General features: G+C 41.0%; 1 protein-coding gene across 2 annotated transcripts; it reads left to right on the top strand.

Annotated features, from left to right (window-relative positions):
- Positions 1–7,016: 7,016 nt before the first annotated feature.
- Positions 7,017–16,105, top strand: LOC102909844 (intelectin-1a-like). 2 transcript variants are annotated; one of them, XM_016008920.3, is made up of 8 exons: positions 7,017–7,102; positions 7,284–7,347; positions 8,617–8,715; positions 9,892–10,139; positions 10,461–10,619; positions 10,987–11,107; positions 11,916–12,019; positions 15,830–16,105. In XM_016008920.3, exons 2-8 carry the CDS (start codon positions 7,284–7,286, stop codon positions 15,980–15,982), a joined length of 948 nt encoding a protein of 315 aa, XP_015864406.3. In that variant the 5' UTR covers positions 7,017–7,102; the 3' UTR covers positions 15,983–16,105. The 2 variants fall into 2 exon arrangements, with proteins under 2 accessions (XP_015864406.3, XP_076404085.1); XM_076547970.1 differs by having other exon boundaries at positions 7,070–7,088.
- Positions 16,106–18,730: the final 2,625 nt, after the last annotated feature.

Here is an 18,730-nt window from a genome sequence, read left to right as displayed (position 1 = left end):
GGAAGCAGAGACAGGTGGATCTGTGGACTTTGCTGGACCTCTAGTCTAGTTACATGGGCAAGCTCTGGGTTCAGGGAGAGTCCCTATCTCAACAATTAATATGGACAGAGTCAATAAAATGACTCATTAGGTAAAGACATCACAACCAGGCCTGAAAACATGAATTAATGCCCAGAACCCATGTAGAGGAAGGAGAAAACTGACTTTCTCAAGTTGTCCTCTGACTTCCATACATGTACACCCTTCACCCTTACACACACACACACACACACACACACACACACACACACACAAAATGAAATAAATGAATAAAAGTGGTTTTTGTTTACTTTACATAAGGCCAGGCATAGTGGCATACAACTTTAATCCCAGTACCCAGGAGACAGAAGCAGGTGAACATGTGAGTTCAAGGCCAGCCTGGTCCACAGAGCAAGTTCCATGATAGCCAGGACTACACAGAGAAACTGTCTCAATTTTTTTTTTAATTTAAGTAAGGTGTGATGAAGCACACCAAAAAGCAAGCATATTACCTCCCACAGACACACACACACCTTTTTTTCAAGGTTGGGGATCAAACCCAAGGCTCTAGTTTTTTATATTCTTGTCATCATGTTCTCACTTCACCAAAACTTCCAGCTGTCACTACACACAACAGAGACTCAAAATTTGCCCGGTTTAGTCTGTAGCACAAACTGAAAGGTCAACTCGGGCATCTTCTGTCCCCTGACCTTGCTCTCACCACCACTACCCAGTTAATCATTGCCAACAGTAGGTATAACACACTCACTGGTTCTGCAGACACACTACCAACATCTCTGACTCTATTCTGCTGAGTAAGGAAGTTGATCTGCATCACACGTGAGTTCCGAAGAGAGCAAGAGAAAGACTGGAGAGAGCAGCTGCCGTGCAGTATACAACACTGACCGCCAGCCATTGGCTGCTTTGCTTTCAGATGTGACAGTGATTCAGCCCTAAAATCCCACCCTGACAGTAAAGGGAGGGAAAGCATGGGAGTGACCCAGCAGATGATAACACAGCAGAAGCTAGTCATGCCCTCTAAGTGCTGCTCAAACTGTAGCCTCGTAGACAAAAGGAATGAGTCCTGTTTTAAGTCACTAAATCACAGAGAGAGGTAACTGACACAATCACTATGACATGGGCTTTGGTCCCAGCTGACACAGGATAACAATGTTTTTGTCCTTATCATAAGAACCATCACGGTGGTGATTGCAATGGTGTGTGTATATGTCTGTCTGTCTGTGTCTGTATATGTGTGTGTTTGTCTGTATGTGTGTCTCTGTGTGTCTTGTGTCTGTGTCTCTGTGAGTCTGTCTTTATCTCTGTGTGTCTATGTGTCTGTGAGTATTGTGTTTGCATCTGAGTGTCAGTATGTGTGTTGATTTGCTTTTTCAGACAGGGTCTCTCACCTGTAGCTCAGGCTGGCTTCCAATTCACTATGTAGACCAAGATGACCTTGAATATTTTATCCACGTCCCAAATGCCAGGATTATGGGCCATCATTCTTAGCTAAGGCTTTTGTTTTATAAGGATCCTTGTTGGCAGCAGTGTGGTGTTGGGCGATATTTAATAACATTGAGAACCCAGAGTTCACATTTGCATTAATTAAATGAAATTAGCCTTGGATCAGGAGGCTGAGTTAGCAACTAATTGACAAAAAGTAACCATAGAGCATCACGGGCATCTGGAAGAGATAAAGAGCTGCACAGGAAGTAGTAGGGAGGGGTTTTGAGTGTCATGGCTTTCCTGTTTTGGCAGAGCAGAAGGATGGGCTCTTTTGGGAGACGCCAGCAAAGAGAGAAGCTTAGCTAGGTTCTACTCAGCCTCTCTGAGCTAAGAAGTTTTCACCCCATCCTTTGAGTCTTGAGTTTTATTTATAAAGAGGATGACAGAGATTTAGTTAAAGCTAATTTTAGTGGAAGTGGTAGAGCCAGTGCCTGCAGGCAAAGAATTCTCACTAGGCTGAGACTTGAGCTGCCAGATCACTGCCAGAGCAGCAGGCCAGTAACTACAGAGGCACAATTGCTAGTTGAAATAGCAGTAGATTAAGATGCAGTCACTGTGCTGAGAGAGAAAACAACAGTATGGGGGAGAGATTGGAGTCAACCAATACTAGAAACAAAAGAGTTAGGATGCTCAAAATGGAGCACAAAGTCTTGCTGTATAAGTCACCAGCATCTGGCCCATGACCAGGTCATTGTCGTAAGGTAGGTGTTTCACTCCCTGGCCCGGAGTTATTTCAGGAATAGCTATGTATTTCAGGTGAACTGTGGTAATTTCATGTAGAAGTCCTTGTCCAGTGCCTCAGATTGGGTTTATATTTGGAGACAGAGTTTATAATATGGTGATTAAGTGAAAACTAGTAGTTGTTTGTTGTTTTATTACTCTTTACTCTTTTGCTCTTTGGTGGAGTCCACCTCCCACCTCCCAAATAAGTACACAGAGGATTTTTCTTACTTATGAATGCCTTCGGTTTATTGCTAGCCAGCTTTTCTTAAATTATCTCATTTACCTTTTGCCTCTGGGCTTTTACCTTTTCTGTTTCTGTATATCTTTCTTTCTTACTCTGTTCCTAGTTGTGTAGCTGGGTGGCTGGGACCTTTTGTCCTCAACCTTCTCTTGCTCCTTCTTCTTTTCCTCCCAGATTTCTCCATCTATTTATTCTCTTTGCCTGCCAGCCCCGCCTATCCTTTCTCCTGCCTCACTATTGGCCATTCAGCTCTTTATTAGACCATCAGGTGTTTTAGACAGGCAAAGTAACACAGCCTCACAGAGTTAGACAAATGAAACATAAAGAACACAATATAACCTTGCATCAATAAACAAATGTTCCACAGCATAAACAAATGTAACACATCTTAAAATAAAATAATATTCTACAACAAAAATTAGATAGTTAGGATAGCTATCAATTCAATTCAGCTTGTCTGTTTTGAAGATGAAGAAATTTGAGCCCATAGGGAGACATCAGGAATACATTCACACAAATAAGAGACTATGATAAGAAGCAGTGAGAAGGTGGCTGTCTACAAAGTGAGCAGAGAGGCCTTGGAAGGAGAGTCCTCCTCATACACTCATCTTGGGTTTCTATTCTCTAGAACTGTAGGATAATACATTGGCAGTGTTTAGGCCACTTAATCTTACATTTCCCCACAGAATTGTCGTACTAAAGGACCCATTTCTGCCCAACGAGGAAAGTCATGAAGAGGTCCTAGGAAATGCTTTCTCTCTCATGAAACAGAACTGTAAGAAGAGAGGATCCATTTGTGGTACTACATGGAACAGCAGTAACTACTTTGAACTCAGTCATAGGGGAGGCAAGATGGAGATAGAAAGAGCCTAGAGCCTTGAAGACATAAACAAACCGCTAAGTCAGCTAAGCATAGAGGCTTCTCTCTTTCTAGAGTTCTTATTTCATGAAGTACTATATTTACTTTTTACTTCATTTTCAGTTTTGTGTCTGTGTGCATGCACATGAGTGTAGGTATCCATGGAGGTCACTAGTATTAGAGCCACCTCACGTGGGTGCTTAGAATTGAACTCAGGTCATCTGGAAATGTGACGTGCTCTCTTAACTGCTGAGCCATCTCTCTGGTCCTATTAGATTTACATTTTAAAAATTCATTGAAAATGGATTTTTCTCTCATACAAAACATCCTGACCACAATTTCCCTACCTTCACTCTTCCCAGATTCCTCCTCCCCTCTCCCCCAAATGTACTCCCCCTCCATTTCTTCTTCAGAAAAGAGCAGACCTCTGAGAGATGACAGCAAAACAGAACAAAACAAGATACAATAAGACAAGGCAAAAGTCCTCATATGAAGGCTGGATAAGAAAACCTAAGAGGAGGAAAAGAGTCCCAAGAACAGGCAGAAAAGTCAGATATACCTCCTACTCCCACTGTTAGGAGTCCCACAAAAACACCAAGGTAACAGTCATAGCATAGACACAGAGGACCTAGTGCAGAACCATGCAGGCCCTTTCCTTGCACTTTTTAAAGCTACTTTGAGGTGACATTTATATTAGTCACCACTGAATACATCCAGACCTAAACAAGGACTGTGAGGTTGCGATGAGGCCACGTGAAGAACAGATATAACAGGCAGTAGGAGCTAGATGCTGGTGGTTAGGAAGGTGATATCCTCCAAATAGCCTAGATTTTCTTAGACTCTTAGGTCTAAAATGTTATAAGCTATTCTATGACTTATGTATCAGTAAGGACAAGATGTATAATGACATCAAAGATGTAAAAAAAAATAGCATTCCTATCAGGGATATCAATGGAACCCAGCATAACAAGAAGGGGATGGAGGAGGAGGATCTGGGGAAGAGGAGGGTGGGGACCGGGAGGAGTGGAAGCATCAGTTGGGATGTATTGTATGAGAGAAAAATAAATAAAAAGAAAAAAAAAATACATCTAGTGGTGGCCAAGTCAGAAGAGCAGCAGGTGGCAATTGACTTCAGGAGTTCAATCCACCATAACATAAGGCACTGATGGGTGAATCTTGGATAGGCAAGGCCAAGAGGGCTTCAGCTCCAGAAAGTCTCTTGCTACAGCTGTGCCTTTACATGTTTGATACCGCCATTTTCCTATGGTATCTGACATGGTGTGAATGGGTGTGGGAGGATCACCACTACCTTTAATGTAGTGTGATTATCTCATGGGAATATCCTGTTCTACTAGGCATTTTTACTTGTGGATTGTTATGAATATGATTTCCTCTTAAGATGTCCTGATTAATAGAAGTAATGACTTTATACAAGAATAATGTTGTTTAAATAGAATTTTCATGACTGAAGGTGTTTCACAAATATAGTAAGTGATTATTGTAGAGGTTAGTTTAGAGGGGAAATTAATAGAGGTAAAAGTAGGATATAGTGTTGCCCCCACCCCTGATAAAGCAGTGGCTGCAAAGGGTAGGAAACAGGAACAAGGAAGTGTCACGAGGCTAGGACTTAAGAGTTTTACTTGAGGAGCTGTATAGACTGTGGTTTAGGTTAATGATTAGGAAAACAAGTGAGTCCCAGGAATTAGCTCAAGTACTTTTTGATATTGGGAAATGTATTCACGGGTTTCAGTGTGTCATAGCTAAAACAAAGCTTTAAACAATTGACTTCATGTGAATAGAAAACAAAGAATTGGATAGTTAGTTAAACTAATTGGACAGGACTCTAAATACAAAGGGAAACAAGTAACCTGCTTTTCTGGCAGCTATAAGAGCTACAGCCTGTGTAAATGGTTATGGATGAAAGGCTCTTGAACTGTGAGAAGTCTAAAAGATAAGTGTTTGACTAAGTGTGGGTTTCTTAGGCAATGCATAAAGATGTGATTAAGAAATGTATTGAGGTTGACTTGTTCCAGAAAAATGTTTCTGCAGTGATTATGTACTAACTGTGTAACTTTTGGTTATGAGGAAAATCCTCTTTGTAATAAACTTGGTGTGGGGAGTCTAAAAAGGGTGTTGAAAAAAATAAAGGAAGAGGAGACAGAAAGATGATAGAGAGCCCCTGAAGTCTGTGTGTGTGTGTGTGTGTGTGTGTATACTTCCCTTTTTCTCCAGCCCCAGAATTAAGTTTTACTCCCTTAGATAGAAAGATCAATTGAGTGATTAGTTAGAGACTCTATGACTCCCTTTCAATTCCTGAGCTACTGAAGGCTGGTCCTTATAGCAGCAATCTAGGAACCAATAAAATAAAGTAACACAGGCAGGGTGGCTTCCAACTCACTGCATATACAAAGATGGCCTTGAACTTACTCATTAAAAGATTATAGACTTTCTGTGTGAACAGTTCTTTTGTTTTGTTTTTGTTTTTGTTTTTTACAAGACCTTATGTACCACAGTCTGTCCGCCAACCTGGCTACGCAATAAAGAATACTCTTGAATTTCTGATCCTCCTACATGCATTTTCCAAATGCAGTGATTTCAAGCATGCCCCACCATACCTAGTTTATATAATGCTAGAGATTGAACCTATAGCTCATGTATCCAAGGCAAACATTCTACCAGCTAAGCTACATGTCTCTGTTTTGTTCTATTTTATCAACCTGAGTTCTATCGTGCAAATCAGTCCTTTGAACATAAAAAGATATAAAATATAAGCTTAACAAAAAGCTTACTCCCAAAGGATTGCAGTATAATCAGTATTATAATAAAGCTTTGTATTGAGGATGTTTCATTGTGGAGGAAAAGGCAATTCATTCCATTACAGCCCAAAGTGGTGTCTGAGAACTGGAGAAAGACAAAAGTTGGGAATCGAGGAAGCTCAAAGCATCTTAAGGGGGAGATTTCTAGTGATTTAATTCCAAATGCAGTCCATCATAATGCTTCACTAGTTTGTGGTAACTATGATAAATAAAATACAAATTAGTAAGGGCTGTATGGTACTCAATTTATGCAGACAAATGGTTTATATTTATTTTTAAATGATTATTTACTGTTTTGTTGTTAACTTTCTTTTTTTATAGTCAGGTTTGATGATATGTGCCTATAATCCCAGCATTGGGAGGTGGAATGAAAAGAATCAGGAATTCAGGGACATCTTCCCCTAAACAGTGAGTTTGAGGCCAGCATGTGCTACATGAAATGTATTCTTTTATTCATTGTAAACCTCCCCACTCCAAAGAGAAAAGTTTTCTTATCCTATGAAATGAAGATAAATATTTACCCTTTTTTTAGTATTTGCAGTTTTCAGTTTTGCAAGAAAGATAATGATTAAAAAAAAGTCCAAATGGATATCAAATGTTGCAAGTCTCATCATCTATTTCCTTTTTGAAAAATACAAAGTTCAGTGAAATTCCCAAACCTGTAATAGTGCTAGGATATGACATATAATGTGTGTCTTTTTGAGCCTTTGAATCCCATGAGTCATCACTGTACAAAAAACCTTTCTGGAATAAATGAAAATTGCCCCTCCAGTGGCATCCTGCCAGGAAAGGGAGAGCCTGGTGAAGTCTGGGCTATTTTCACCAGGCTCTTCCTATAAAAGGAAAAGAGCTTCAACACCACTGCACTAGAAACTCTGCAGAGAGAGAGAGTAGCTTACGTGGACTCAGCTGGCAACTCAGCTAGGTACAGAGTGGAAGGTAATTCCTGTGAACAGAATAAGGAAAGTGGACTCCAGCTCAGGTCCATTTAGGACCCGAAGATTTGAGTAGCTTAAAGGAAAAGAAGGAACCTTTAAGTAGGACTAGATAGGAGCTGAGACAGGGATGAGGGGAAAAGATGGTGTGAATAGAGACTGACCTTCATCTTGGTTTTCTCTAGATGACCATGACCCAACTCAGATTCCTGCTGTTTATTATCCTGGCCACCAGAAGTTGCAATGTGGGTGAGTCTTGCTACAGGACCCCAGATTCCACAGGTCACCTCTAGCTTTAAAGGCAGTCAGCACTAGACTGGGTGGCTTCCAGGACCTGGGTCTCTAAAGGCCAGACATCATGCTTTTGTTGTTATTTGTTTGTTTTTTGTTTTTGAGACAGGGATTTTCTGTGTAGCCCTGGCTGTCCTGGAATTTGATCTGTAGACCGGGTAGGCCTCAGACTCAAAGATCTGCCTGACTCTGCCTCCTGAGTGTTGGGATGAAAGACATGGGTCACCACAGCTTGGCCAATCATGCCTATGAAAAATTGAAATTAAGTATAATTGTATTGTTTACCTATTCCTTTTCCTCCTTCAAGTCTTTCCTAATTTTCTCCCACTCCCACACTCTGCAAAAATAAAAGTCTCTTTTTGTTATATTCCTGGACATGTAAACACAACCTAGTTCATCCCCCATAGAGATGATGCCTTGACATATAGGCTGGGTGCTGATTGTCTCTTGAAGTAAATGGCCAGCAGCAATGAGATTGTTGAGGTCGGTCCTGGTACAGATTCTGTACTTGTGTGTAGCTCTAGGGGAACTTCTGCAAGAACTGCCATCCTAGTCACTCCAGACATTTGCTTTAGGGTTCCAATACCAAGCGAATGGTCTGGTTTGTGCCCAGAGAATGTCTTCAATTCTGCTCCCTACAAGAACTCATTATTGTTTTAAAGTGTGTATTTCATCTTCACTACCATTTAAAGGAAAAGGGCAAGTCCCTAAATACCATCTTACTTGATCTCCACATGACAGTTTTTTTTTCAGCTTGATATTAGGCTCTAGGGAACTGAAGCTTGACACAGTAAATACAATCCAAAAGTACTTGTCTTGTAAACATAGAGCTGCTTACACCTGAGTAGCTCTGACTCCAGAGTTCTTATTTGTTTCCACCCTTCTAGGTTCTCAGAGCACAGAGCAGAGTGAGGCTAGTTTGCAAGGCTTTTATTCCAGGGTCTCTTGGTCAAGCCTCTGCACTGTCGACATCACTACCCATGCTTCAGGCACATTAGGCTACCTGCATTTTTTCTACTACAGAGCTGGACTTCACTTTATTCTCCCTTTTCAGGACAGACTCTGGACACAAAGTTCTCCACACCTTCAAATTTCTTGTCTTTCTTCCTAGTTACAAATCTTACTGATTCTTGGAGTGAGGATTTCAGAAGTAATGGAATGACTTTAGGGTGAATGACAAGGGGATTCTGGGTGTCCCATGAGAGTGAAATTCTAAATCTTCTCTAGCTAAAGGCAACCTGGAAACCAACAGATGGGCCAATCTTGTGTCTTCCTCTCTGTTCAGAAGTTGCAAGGAAATCAAGCAGGAGATGACTTGGGCACAAGGTGAGTGACAAAGCATTTAAAGAACACAATATAATCTTAACACTTGGGAGAAAGTCTAAAGGTAGAGGACTGAAAGCTCCTAGGCAGCCTGGGGAGACCCTGTCTCAAAAATACAAACAAATAACCCAGTTAGGAAATCAGGCTTTTGTTCTTTGGATCAGCTTTTCTCTTTTGATACAAAAATGTTATAAAATGTACATAGTTGATAAAATTGCCACTAAACCAATTTGAAGGGCTTTCATAGTCAAGAACAACTTTCACAATGGTATAGATCACCAGTATCCATTTCCAGAAAGTTTTCATTCCTTAAGTAGAAATTCTGCAGCCACCACGCAGCACATTCCTGTGTTCCATGTCATCTGCTGTGCTGTTTTCTACTTCTATGAATCTGTCAATTCTTGTTATTGCATATAAGTAATTTGCCTTATTTCATTAGCATGATTCAAGGCTCATATGTGTTGTAAAGTAATTAATGTGTTTTTAAAAATTATTATTATTATTATTTATTATTATATAGATGTACATGTCTGTGTTTGGTAATGTGTACATGTATGTGCAGGCACGCAGTTATTTCAGAGGCCAGCAGAGGCCATCTAGTCCTCTGGAGCTGGAGTGACAGGCACTTGTACACTGACAAACGTGAGTGCTGGAACCTGACTCAAGTCCTCTGCTAGAACAGTGCTCTTAACCATGGAGCCATTTCTGTAGCCCATTTCATTCTTTTTGATCTATTGGATATATAGGAATGTACACAATATATAGTCTGCATATTAGACAACACAGAATATATTGCTTATTCTTTTTTCTGTATAGAAATATTGGACTTGTTTCTGCCTCTCAGGTCTCAACATTAGAGCTGTAATGAGCATGAATGTACATAGCTGAGTCCCTGTTTCCAGTTCTTCGGGTATCTACTGGGTGAAGTTGTTAAGTCCTTTGATAATACTATGTTTAACTTTGGGAGATACTTCACTGCCAGTTTGGGTAATTCTGTGTTCTGCCTCAGTTACAGAAGCTTGGCTTTCTGAACTCAATCAGATCCCCAGGGACACCTGTGACAGGACACTCAGGGAATGAGGCATTAGCCATGGTTGTAGTTCCTAGAGTCATTCTGCCTCTGGAGCAGAGATGGACAATGAGCCTGCACACAGGACTGTGAACTGGTTCTCTCTACAGATGGCCTCTATTTCCTCCGCACGGAGAATGGTGTCATCTACCAGACCTTCTGTGACATGACCACTGCAGGTGGTGGCTGGACCCTGGTGGCCAGTGTGCATGAGAACAACATGGGTGGGAAGTGCACAGTGGGCGATCGCTGGTCCAGTCAGCAAGGCAACACAATAGACTACCCAGAGGGGGATGGCAACTGGGCCAACTACAACACCTTTGGGTCTGCAGAGGGGGCCACAAGTGATGACTACAAGGTTGGTACACTCTGTGGCCACTTGGGAAAGGGTGAGAATGTGAGTGTAGCACAAGTATGCCGGGGAGTGGGTTGGAATGATGCCCTTCAACATAGGGCTGAAGAAGTGAAAAATATTTACCTTGAATCTCAACATCCTCCCAAGTAGGCTTTTAGGTAATTAGGTGTTGGTACCATTGTCCTTGTAATTAGGGTATCTGAGCATGGCTGGTCATCTATCTACCTGGAGCCCAGAGATATCAGCTCTGCCAAGGACTTTGCATGTGCGTCTTTTGCTTGATGAAATCTTGTTTGGTCAGGCTCAGTGTTGGTTCCTTTCCAGAACCCCGGCTACTTCAAGATCCAGGCTGAAAATCTGGGTATCTGGCATGTGCCCAACAAGAGCCCCCTGAAAAATTGGAGGGACAGTTCCCTGCTGAGGTACCGCACCTTCACTGGCTTCCTGCAGAACATGGGTCACAATCTGTTTGGCCTGTACCAGGTACTGGAGACTGCTGGTTGAGGCTGCTTTTCAAGGGTGTAGAGAGAGGGGCAGGTATTTGAGGTTGGGTGGGTTGTATTCCATGTTTCCCTTGTTCTAAAGTGTAGTGAGCCAAGGAAGGCAAAGGGTAGGGGTGTGTGGAAAAGAGAGGAGAGGAGAAGAGAGGAGAGGAGAAATTGGGAGGGGGAGAGAAAAGAAGAGAAATGGAGAGGAGTCTAGGGTGTCAGACAGATGCAGACGAAAGAAAGGATTGTTTCTTATATGACTGGTTTGGAAACAACCTCAGTTACTGGACATATGCAGGGCAGTATTCCTGGGATTGCCAATGCTACAGTCCTTACCCAGTGACTTCTTTTGTTCCTTGTAGAAGTACTCGGTGAAATATGGAGCAGGGAAGTGTGGGGCTGACAATGGCCCAGCAATACCTGTGGTCTATGACTTTGGTGATGCTCAGAAGACAGCCGCTTATTACTCGCCCCTTGGACAGAGTGAGTCTCTGATGCTTCTCTGAACCCTCTGCAGGACACGTGATAAATTCAGTTACTAAAACTAATAGTCATTTACCAAGCACTACAGCCTGTTTCTCTTCTATGAAACTTTGTATTTTCTTTCACTTTATTCACTTAATTGTCCCTGGGCTGGAAGCTATTGCTAACACACTTTACAGATTAGGAAACTGAAGGTCCATGAACATGCCTGAGAGCACAAGGCATAAGCAGGAAAGTTGGCATTTGCACTGGGGATACACAGTTTCAGAATATACTCTTAGCAACCCCATTATCACTTAGAGGTTTCTGAGGGACAGGCCAGATCCATGTCCATGTGGCTGAACAACAGAAAAAAATGGAGTTTTATTTCTGTTGTGATGGGTGACTGCTATGTTGTCTAATATGAATCCAAATGTGGCATCTACCCTTTAGTAATGCTAAACTTATGCTGTATAATTCAAATCTTCTTATTTATTCTCTGGATATAAGGCTTTAAAGAAAAAGTTACCAAAGTAAATGTGAACAGGAGCAGAATGGATGCACTTGCTGACTGCTGTGACAAGCCCTTGGAGATATTCAGTAGAGAACTTTCTGTATCATAAATTTCTCCATTGAAGCTCTGGCAGATGAGGACTTTTAAAAAAAAAAAAAAAGGACTGGCTCTTGGGGTCTGTGGATAGTAGGTGAGGCTCCCCCATTGGGTCTGATATTTTAGACTATATATCCTGAACCTGGCACCATCAAATTCTGGGTTGACAGCTATTTCTAGCATTTTCATTGAATGCTGTTTTCTGTTTCTTGTTTTCAGGTGAATTCATTGCAGGATACATCCAATTCAGAGTGTTTAACAATGAGGGAGCAGCCAACGCCTTGTGTGCTGGGATGAAGGTCACTGGATGTAACACTGAGTTTGTGAGTCTGTGTAGTGACCAAAGATGCTCATGACTAAGACTGAAGTTTCCAGTGTGTATCTGTGTATATTGAGTGTGGGAGACTGTCCTGTTAGTGTGTGTGTATATATGAGAGTGTGACTTTTATCTGAATCTTGCTTGATCTAAGGTATCAGAACTTCACTCTAGATACAGAAATCCTATATCTTTGAACATCATAGTCAACATTACAAACTTCTAATACACTGTTGCTGTTTGCTTAAATTTTAGGATAAAACACTCAGTTACCTGGAGTCAAGGTGACACTTGTGATCATGAAGTCTTGTGCAAGACTTTGGGAGCTGAGATTGTAAGAGAGTCACTCCCCACCCAAGATTTAGCTTTTAGAGTGAAACAGATCCAACCCATCCCTTTCCAAGACTTGTACAGATTTTCATTGTGTCATGGGGATCCTAGGAGAGTCTTGGACATCTGGTAGACCTCATCCAGACCATGCTCATCCCTATCACAAGGAATTCCTCTTGTTGGATGTTGGCATCTCAACAAACTGTCAAGGAAGGTGGATTCAGCTTTGCTGCAGGAACCTGATGTCCCCTGAGCCTCAGATCATTAGACTCATACTGTTTTGCTGTTTTCTTTATAATAATTTGTGGCCAAAGGCAGGTTGAGGATGGAGCCCTTTTATTGCCACAGTGAGTGCTGTAACAAGTTAGCATGTTCTGGCCAAGCATGGTGGTTCACATTTTTAACCCCAGCAGTTAGGTGGTAGAAACAAGCAGATCTCTATGAGTTTGAGGCCATCCTGGTCTACATAATGAGTTTCAGTTCAAGCAGAGCTACATAATAAGACCCTGTCTCAAAAAAAGAAAAATAACACTTTCTTTTGGGACCCAGCCCTCTCTAAAGTAACACTCTGAGAAAAGGTTCGTCAGCTGCTGGCAGGTGATCCTGAAGGTCTTAGTGTCTATTCATTCCTCAGTCATTAGCTTGTCCTTCACCTGGTCAACATGAGGCACCTATGATGTCAAGGAGGAAATTGGGACTGTGATGTGGAATGATGAAATGAGCATGAAGTGTCAAAGGAGTAGCAATCTGTTTTCAACGTTTGTGTGTAACATGGAGGTGGGATATAGGAACAGCTCATTTTGGAAATGTTAACATAGACTAGATCAGGAAACAACTTTTACATCATACCAGTGGATTTTGGACTGTATAAATCTTGAGCACCACTGCAATGATTTAATGGGCACATAAGATTGATGTGCCCATCTTTCTTTTTCTTTGAAAGATGACACTGATGGCCTAGATGTTATAGATTCTAATGGAGGAAAGATAAGCATAAGGAAATAAGTATTGAAATGGTTTCCATGATACAAATGAGAGCCTGATGAATCTGGTGAAAATTTGGGGGTAGAATGGGCACTAATGTGTTCCAAAGGTTTTAATTTTTTTAATACTTAAACACAGAGAAAGGGAAGAGAAAACATTTTGGATAATTTCATAGTTTTCATTTGAGTAGGTGATTATTAAATAGTAAGCCAAGATGTCTGGATGCTGAATATGTTTGGGATCTCAGAGGGCTATGCAGTCATATGATGCTGGATTTAAAACATTTATTTGACTTCATTTGTATATGTGCACATGTGTATTCAAGTAATCACAAAGGTCAAAGGGAGACATTGGATTCCTGGGAATTAGAGTTAAAGTCTTTTGATTGGGTGCTGGGATCCAGAATGGCTCCTAGAATCTGAAGTTTGCTTCTCTGATAAAGCAGTAAGGTATTTTAATGCTGGATCCATCTCTCCAGCCTCCATGTTATTAATTTGTTTGGGTGGGATTTTAATTTGTCTTACTTCAGATTTATTTATTTAATTTTATATGTGTGAGTGTTTTGCCTGCACATATGTATGTGTACTGCTTGAATTTCTGGTGCCCTTTAGCTGGAAGAGGGCATTCTATGCCCTGGGACTGGAGTTACAACAGTTGTCAGGCCCATATGGGTTCTAAGACCCGAACCTGCTCCTCTGTAAGAGGAGCAAATTCTCTCAAGTACAGAGCTATCTCTCCATCCCCAGTGTCACATGTTTAGTTCAGTGATGGACTTGGCATATAATGGTAGTCACAGAGGATTGGTATTTCCTACTAACATCATAGTCATTCTAGCTTACGTAAGTACAGCCTATGTTGTTTACAGTAATAAAACTGTCACTGAACGTCCCCAAATAAATCTCCACTTTTAAGTTATATGTGACTGTAAGTAACCGTGTTTTGATTTGTTTGTTTGTTGTCACCTGTAGTGTGAAGAACCTGAGTAGTGATTTTAAGTGGCATTTCAATCTTTAAGTCTTAAAAATAAATATCTGCATTAGAGACAGGGATTTTAAGCTATCACTGACTTGTTCATAACTAAAGCTAAAGGGGTAACATAATGTAAGAGAGTTGTAAATATGTCCTCTTTGGGAAGCAGCACTTAAGGAATTCATGAAGGAAAAGTCTAGCCAGGGAACCTGAGAACAAAGGTTCAGAGAAGTTGATGGAAAGGAAGGAAGAGACAGTGATGCCACTAAAGGAAGGGGGTTTTATACATCAAATAGAGTGATTTTTGGCAACAGAGAGTCTGATGAGGGATGAAGAGTTCACTGATCTTGGCTATTGAGATGTCTCTGGACTCATCAGCTGTTTTAGTCAGCCTTTTTCCTCTGTGATAAATACCTGAGAGAAACAATATATGGAAAGAAGGATGTGCTGGCTAGTTTTATGACAACTTGACACAAGCTATAGTCATCTTAGATGAGGGAACCTCGATTGAGAAAATGTCTCCATAACATCAAGCTATAGGCAAGCCTGTAGATCATTTGCTTAATTGCTGATTGATGAAGGAGGGCCCAGCCTCCCCTGGGCTGGTCATCCTGAGTTCTGTAAGAAAACAGTCCGAATAGAAAAATAGGAAAAAGAAAAAAGAAAAAAAAGAAAACAGTCCGAACACTCCATGAGGAGCAAGCTAATAAGCAGCATCCCTGCATGGCTTCTGTATCAGTTTCTGCCTCCAGGTTCCTGCCCTGTTTGAATTCCTGTCCTTATTTCCTTCAAGGATGAAGAGTGATGTGAAAGTATAAATCAAATAAGGCATTTTCTTTCCAAGTTGCATTGGTTAATATGTTTTATCACAGCAATAGTAACCCTGACTAAGACAAGGAAGGGGCTTCATTAGTTTAATGATCTCTAAATTTTTAATGCATGGTCACTTGGCTCTATTGCTTTTAAATCCATACTAGGGCATGAAAAATATCATGCAGGAAAGATGTATCAGAGCAATATTCCTCACTGCATAGCAGCAAGGAGTCAAGAAAGACCAGGAAAGGCCAGGACAAGATACCCTTCAAAATATGATAGTCACACCTCCAGTGATGTATTTCCTCTAACCAGATCCCTCCTTCCATAGCTCCACTGCCTCCCAGTAGTCAGTTCAAAATGGTGACTCTGTTAGTGACTAACTTCAGATGAAGGCAGAGTCCTCATATTAAATTTCTTAGCCGGGCGGTGGTGGCGCACGCCTTTAATCCCAGCACTCGGGAGGCAGAGGCAGGTGGATCTCTGTGAGTTCAAGGCCAGCCTGGGCTACCAAGTGAGTTCCAGGGAAGGTGCAAAGCTACACAAGAGAAACCCTGTCTTGAAAAACCAAAAAAAAAAAAAAAAAATTTCTTCACCAAAGCTCTGCCTCTGAATGTTACTTACACTGGGCATTGGGCATTCAGTACACAACACCTTTGGAGAGGGAACTTCATTCAAGCCATAACACCTCTCATTGTTACATGCTCCCCTTGTTTTTCAGCACTGCATTGGTGGAGGAGGATACTTCCCAAAATCTGATCCCAATCAGTGTGGCGACTTCTCTGCATTTGATTGGAATGGATATGGAACTCACAGTGGGTACAGCAGTAGCCAGAATATAACTGAAGCAGCCGTCCTTCTGTTCTATCGTTGAGAACCTTGTGGTGTGGGACCCAGATTTCTGCTCCAGTTGTGGACTCACATTCATGGAGAAAAACTGACCAAGTTACTAAAATGCTAATGACACAGGAAAGGAGAATAAATTGTGTTCATTGCAGGCTTGGAGTCTTCGTGAATCATTTGGTACTGGGGTGGGAGATTTCAAAAGTGTTCTGTTCCCCTGTTTGATTCTCTTGGAATATCAGGACTGGGAATTTAAAAAAAAAAATTATTCTCCTCTGATACATTACATCTGTCAGTAGCCTTCCCTCCCTCCTCTCCTCCCAGTCCCTCCCTTACCTTCTTCTCTCCCAGATCCATTCCTCCTCCATTTCCCTTCAGAAAAGAGCAGACTTCCTGGGGCTATCCACCAAACATGGTATAACAAGTTACAATAAGACCAGGCATATCCCCTCATATTAAGCATGGACAAGGCAAAAGAGTAGCAGGAAAAGTTTGCGGAATATTCCTTTACACTGTGCGAAGATATGTTACTGTGATTGGATTAATAAAAAGCTAAATGGCCAATAGCTAAGCAGGAGGTATAGCAGAGACTTCTGGACAGAGAGAGTTCTGGGAAGATGAAAGGCAGAATTGCAGGCCAGACACAGAGGAACCCAGACATGAAGGAGAAGAGGTAAAAGCCATGAGCCACACAATAGCATGTATATTAATAATATAAGTGCGTTAATTTAAATTATAAAAGCTAGTTAGGAACAAGCCTAAGCTAAGGCCAATCTTTTGTAATTAATAATAAGTTTCGGTGTCATATTTTGTAAGCTGGCAGCCCAAAGAAAAATTCATTCACATAATGGCATCCAACATAGAGACACATATTTCCACATAAGACCTGAGAATGTTTTAAAAAATAAAGTTTCCAAACACACAGAAACGGAGCTGAATGTGGCTTCCTAGTCTTACAGTCTCTCATTCAGGCTGCATTACAGAGACATGCCTCCCAGCAGCTGCCTATGGGCCTGAGCTGCCAGCCAACCATGAGCTACGTGGTGGGTGAAAGGTTTGAATCACGTGGTCAGAGAATGATGCAGGTGCCTAATAAAGTAAAGGCCAGACAGAAAAAGAATGTATAGACAGTCATAGAAAAAAAATAGTTTAAAAATAACAAAGTCTTTAAAGAGAAAAATAAAGTAATAAAAAAGTAAGCCTTGTAAGATTGGAAAATACTATAACACAGGGAGTTTGGGCCTTATATGGTGCTTTGTTAATTTTGATTATTTTTGAATGCTAATGAACAAGCAAAAGCTGCTGAGAGACATTGGACTGTGGAGGGGACTGCTGAATTAAACCAACCTATATACTTTAGAAATAAATGCCTTAACTTGACATGGAAGTGAGAAAATGTATTATGTTGGGGAAGAGGTTATGCTTTTGTTTCCACAGGAAGTGAAAGGCTGTGGGTTCCTTCCAGGTTAATAGAGATCAGATTTGACCAGGGGAGAATTCCTGAGGATCTTGACTACAAACCTGGGGGAGAAAGACAAGAAAGACTACAGGACAGTCGATGTCTAAGCTGATCCCTCTGCATGGGAACATCTCAGAGATGAGATGAGACATGATAACTCTTGTTGGCTACAGAGTCCTCATGACTTATTATTACATGCCATCCTTTCATATGGCATGGATAGATATTTATAATGCAGTTTGGTTATGCAGTCCATCCAGACTTATAAAGTTGACAGATGCCTTTTACCTGCTCAAACATAGAACAAAAAATCATGTTTAACTGACTTGTGCACACCACACATTCCATACTTGTGTTAATACAGGTATGTATGTTATCTTTAAAAGTTTGTGTGATTTCAGAACAAGGGGACCAGACACCAATGAAAATGGGCGGCCCAGGTGATCCAGCCTCTCAGATGCCTCTCTTGTAGTTTCCTCAGAGTTCTACATCCAGAACAGCTTCAAAGCTGCTGGCTGAGAAGGTTCATCTTCACAGACTATTCCTGCCAGATTTCAGATAAACCCCACATTTTCCCATCTCACCAAGACTAGACAACAACTAGCTCTCCCAGGACTTGATCATTATCCCGATTTTCTAAGGGTCCCCTAGAGATACCATTGTGTCCCCCCCCAGACACCTGAAAGCAGTCTAGAGAACACAACATCCACATTCCCAAGAGGTGTGGTGGGTTGTATTTGGTCATTCTATGGGTTATGTATATTTGTCATCATTTAGAGGAGTTGGTTACAAGTTGTTAACAGTAATGGTCAGGAAAAAAGGCTGAACAAAGGAGATTAGATTCAGGGATCTCATTCTGAAAAGAAAAAGGGGGACTATAGAAATGATAGGATAAAAAGGTATATTGCTGAATCTACTTTTAAACTAAAAGAACAACTGCTGGACTCAAATATTTCACATTGGTATTGATTTTTGTTTATTGATACAAATTTAAGGTTGCTTTCGTTATACTTTATATACATTTCTATTCTTGCTTAAGGTATTATACCTGTGCACTCATTTTAAAATGTAAAGTTTTATTCCTTGAAAGCTATTTAGGATAGTAAAGAAATACAGGTTAATACTAGTCATCTATAATAATCAAACTGATCTGAACCAAGTGTGTGAGAGGATTCCAAGCAAAGATAGACTTTTACCTGTTCTTCTGATTGGCATGGCCTCCAGCCAGTCTTCTAAATGTATTTCTTTAAGTAGAGCCTCCCAAACATCTTGAGGCATACAGGGCATGGAGGAGGCACTTTACCCACTATTTCTTTGTTT

Source organism: Peromyscus maniculatus, chromosome 11 (assembly GCF_049852395.1).
Source record: "Peromyscus maniculatus bairdii isolate BWxNUB_F1_BW_parent chromosome 11, HU_Pman_BW_mat_3.1, whole genome shotgun sequence".
Lineage (NCBI taxonomy): Eukaryota > Metazoa > Chordata > Mammalia > Rodentia > Cricetidae > Peromyscus > Peromyscus maniculatus.
This window is presented reverse-complemented; position numbering and strand designations above follow the sequence as displayed.